Source organism: Gymnoscopelus braueri, assembly GCF_963280865.1.
Source record: "Gymnoscopelus braueri genome assembly, chromosome: 22".
Taxonomy (NCBI): domain Eukaryota; kingdom Metazoa; phylum Chordata; class Actinopteri; order Myctophiformes; family Myctophidae; genus Gymnoscopelus; species Gymnoscopelus braueri.
The window spans coordinates 34,824,368-34,828,930 of record NC_137624.1 but is presented as its reverse complement, the minus strand read 5'-3'; the positions used below and the strand labels follow the sequence as shown (position 1 = coordinate 34,828,930).

At 52.4% G+C, this 4,563-nt stretch overlaps 1 protein-coding gene across 1 annotated transcript; it reads left to right on the top strand.

The window, feature by feature from the left end:
- Positions 1 to 1,354: 1,354 nt before the first annotated feature.
- Positions 1,355 to 4,222, top strand: LOC308078744 (coatomer subunit beta-like; the record flags this gene model as incomplete). The annotated part of the gene is made up of 1 exon (XM_080420077.1): positions 1,355 to 4,222. The coding sequence occupies one exon, from the start codon at positions 1,355 to 1,357 to the stop codon at positions 4,220 to 4,222; it is 2,868 nt and encodes a 955-aa protein (XP_080276203.1).
- Between the last annotated feature and the right edge of the window lie 341 nt (positions 4,223 to 4,563).

The window sequence follows — 4,563 nt, the reverse complement described above, 5'->3', positions numbered from 1 at the left end:
TCACTTACTCACTTTGTCCTCCGGCGGCCGGCCCCAGCCAAAAAAAATTCTGTCCCCTTTCGTCACGAACTATTCATGACATCATTATTATGTCACAAGTATGTAATTAAGTAAAGCTCATTCTGGGTCTGGCAGAACCAGGTCTCCTGGACTTGTTTAAATACTTTTACTTCTACTCCACTACATCTCAAAGGCAAATATTGTACTTTTTACCCCCACTACAATTATTTGACAGCTGTAGTTAACGGTTACTTTTTGTAGATTTTGATTATTATAAAACCACTTCAGACCTATATATATATATATACTAGATGTGAGGGCCGCTTCGCGGCCCTCACATCTAGGCCCGATCCGAGGTTGGTCCAGACAGAGTCCAAGACTCATCAGATGTCAGGGCCGCGTCAAACTCTCCAAACATTTCCTCCTTCTAAATAGTCAAATTCCTCCTCATGCTTTAGCGGTGTGTGTAACAGATTCACATCCTCATCGTTCCTAAACATTTCGACTGTTATCCCTTCTAAATAGTCAATTTCCTCTGTAAGAGATATTTCTGAACCATGATGGCGACCTGGCCTAATTATAGCTCTGCACACACGTCATGCGAAGTCCGGCCTCTCGGGCCTCTCCTCTCGGCCCCTCTCCTCCCCCCCTCTCCTCCCTCCCCGCTTTGCTTTGCGGCCCTAACCTCTAGTCCCATCCTCCCAACCTCGGTCATGTGATAAAGAGGTCAGACTTCCTGTATCTGGTTGCCAGATCAGGCTGAGGGTCTGATAGGCAAATCAGAGAATCAATCAAACCGAGAGTCCGATCACTGATCGAGGTGGGGTAAGATGCCTAAAACATAGCCATAGCTCTGATCAACAGTCTGTGGCAAGTTTCGGGGCAAATGGAGTGATCCTGTGCTTGCTTACCCCGCACGAACTTTCGGAGCTTTTGTCAATTATATAGTAGTAAGATAGTAAGATATGTGTCTGTCTGTGTGTGTCCCTTGTATGACCATATATGGAGATCTCTGTATCTGTCTGTCTGCCTGTGTCCTTTTATGGTCTTTTATGGAGATCCCTGATGGCATATACATGCCCATATATGGGCACATCGGTCAGATCAGCGGTTCTGGACTTAATGCTTGACACAGCACTCCCCCGGGTCGTCCGCGATACGCACAGTGAGTTTGAAGTCGGTCGGTTGGACATATGTCATATGATGATGTCATATGATGTCATATGGGCCTGTGGCAGGATTATGCCCAAATATGGACTTCTCTGTCAACAGTATTTTACATTTATATATACTGCTGCAACAGAGACAGGCCAGTCACCAGATCTCAACAACGTTTCTCCACCACAGCAACACAATGACAGCTGCAGAACATGTATGTTACACTCTTATCAACGTTCCAAAGGACTCCGGGTCCCCATCTGAGGCCAGCCTCAAAGCCGTCCTGGAGAAAGGCGAGATCAAAGCCAAGACGGAAGCTCTGAAAAAGGTCATCATCAGGATGCTGAACGGCGAGAAAATACCCGGACTGATCATGACCGTCATCCGCTTCATCCTGCCTCTCCAGGACCACGGCATCAAGAAGCTGCTGCTGCTCTTCTGGGAGATCGTTCCCAAGACCACCCCGGATGGGAAACCTCTCCAGGAGATGATCCTGGTGTGTGACGCCTACAGGAAGGACCTGCAGCACCCCAACGAGTTCGTCCGAGGCTCCACCCTGCGCTTCCTGTGCAAGCTGAAGGAGCCGGACCTCCTGGAGCCTCTCATGCCGGCCATCCGGGCCTGCCTGGAACACCCGCACAGCTACGTCCGCCGCAACGCCGTCCTGGCCGTCTACACCATCTACAGGAACCTGGAACATCTCATCCCAGACGCCGGGGAGCTGGTCCACAAGTTCCTCGACAACGAGAAGGACACCAGCTGTAAGAGAAACGCGTTCATGATGCTGATCCGTGCGGACCAGCACAGAGCCATGGATTACCTGAGCACACGCATCGATCAGGTGCACACGTTCGGTGACATCCTCCAGTTGGTCATAGTGGAGCTGATTTACAAGGTGTGCCATGCCAACCCGTCCGAGCGGGCCCGATTCATCCGCTGTATCTACAATCTGCTGCAGTCTTCCAGCCCGGCCGTCAGATACGAAGCCGCCGGTACTCTGGTCACCTTGTCCACTGTGCCCACGGCCATCAAGGCTGCTGCCCAGTGCTACGTCGATCTGATCGTCAAGGAGAGTGACAACAACGTGAAGCTGATCGTTCTCGATCGTCTGATCGAACTGAAGGATCGTCCCGCTCACGAGCGGGTGCTTCAGGACCTGGTGATGGACGTCCTGCGTGTTCTGAGCGCCCCTGACCTGGAGGTGAGAAAGAAAACCTTGCAGCTGGCCCTGGACCTCGTCTCCTCTCGTAACGTAGAGGAGTTGGTGATCGTGTTGACGAAGGAGGTCGTCAAAACCAACCGTGCGAGGATGCTGATGCGCGAGGACGCTGATGAGTACAGGCAGCTGCTGGTGCGCAGCCTCCACTCCTGCAGCGTGAGGTTCCCTGACGTGGCCGCCACTGTCCTTCCTGTGTTGATGGAGTTGCTAAGCGACAGCAACGAGGCGGCTGCAGAAGTTGTGCTGGAGTTTGTGCGAGAGGCCGTCCAGAGGTTTGACAGCCTGAAGCCCCTGATCGTCAAAAAGATGCTGGACGTTTTCCACGGCATCAAAACCGTCAAGATCTACAGAGGAGCACTGTGGATCTTGGGGGAATATTGCAGCACAATGGAGGATATTCAAAGTGCGATGGGAGAAGTACGTAGGTCGTTGGGAGAGATCCCCATGGTTGACAATGTGACAAAGGAAGAGGATAGAGGGATGAAACCAGGAGAGGAGGTGAACACAGCCACAGCTCAGAAACTGTTGACAGAGATGGGCACATATGTGACACAGAGTGCCTCTCGGCCTTCAAAAGAAGAGGACAGACCTCCGCTCAGAGCTTTCCTTATGGATGGTGATTTCTACGTGGCCGCTTCACTGGCTACGATGCTGACCAAAGTGGCTTTGCGCTACGTTGCTATCGTACAGGACAAGAAGACACAAAACTCCTTTGTCGCAGAAGCCATGTTGGTCATGGTCACCGTGCTTCACCTGGGCAAGTCCGCACTGCCCAGGAAGCCGATCACAGATGACGACGTGGAGCGCATCTCGCTGTGTCTCCAGGTCCTGTCCGAGTGCTCGCCGCTCATGAGCGACATCTTCAACAAGGAGTGCCGCAGGTCCCTGTCGCACATGCTCACCGTCAGACAGGAGGAGGAGAAGCTGTCACTGACAAAAGAGTCTGAGAGGCTCAATGTGACGGTGCAGGTCGACCAGCCCATCTGCTTCGCGCAGCTGACGGCCAAGAATGAAGTGACTCGTACGGAGGACCGGTTTCAACTGGATCTGTTAGCTGCCATGGGCGACGCTCAGAGGACGAAGGAGGCGGCCGATCCTTTGGCCTCGAATAAGCTCAGCAAGGTGACCCAGCTGACGGGCTTCTCCGACCCCGTCTACGCCGAGGCCTACGTCCACGTCAACCAGTACGACATAGTGCTGGACGTGCTGCTGGTCAACCAGACCAGTGACACTCTGCAGAACTGCACCCTGGAGCTCACCACCTCGGGCGACCTCAGGCTGGTGGAGAAGCCTTCTCCTCTGACTCTGGGCCCTCACGATTTCGCCAACGTCAAGGCCACCCTGAAGGTGGTGTCCACCGAGAACGGCAGAGTCATATTTGGCAACATCGTCTACGACGTGCCGGGAGTGGCCGGCGACAGGAAGTGCGTCGTCCTGAGCGACGTCCACATCGACATCACGGACTACATCCAGCCCGCCTCCTGCACCGACGCCCAGTTCAGACACATGTGGGCGGAGTTTGAGTGGGAGAACAAGGTGGCGGTGGACACCGACCTCACCGACATGAAGGACTACCTCCTCCGCATCCTGGCCGTGACCAACATGAGGTGCGTGACCCCCGACGAGGCCCAGTGCGGCTTCATGGCGGCCAACCTGTACATGCGCTCCATCTTTGGAGAGGAGGCCCTGGTCAACGTCAGCATCGAGCAGCCGGTCCTCCTCCTCCACCACGTGGGGCCCGAGGCCCCCGTCAGGGGCCACATTCGCATCAGAGCCAAAAGCCAGGCGATGGCCCTGAGTCTGGGTGAGAAGATCAACCTTTCCCAGAGGAAGACAGCCGTTTAACCAATTAAGGACCGGGAAAGCATCTGTGTCATTTTAGATTTTAGTTATACACATGCAGTACAGTAGATCTGCTATTTTCAAAAGATTTGAATACATTTTATACATATGATACCTATGATACCTTGTGAAATGGGACATTCTGCATCATGAGTACTTTTACTTTTGGTACTTAAAGTATATTTTGATGCCAATACTTTTGAACTTAAGTACGTTTTGAATAGAATAGCCTTGCAAGTGAAGTAAGTGCAAATGGGGATCCATAATAAAGTAAAGAATACCGAACTTGTACTTGTAACAGAGTATTTCTGCAATAGGGTATTGATACTTTTACTTACTGTGTA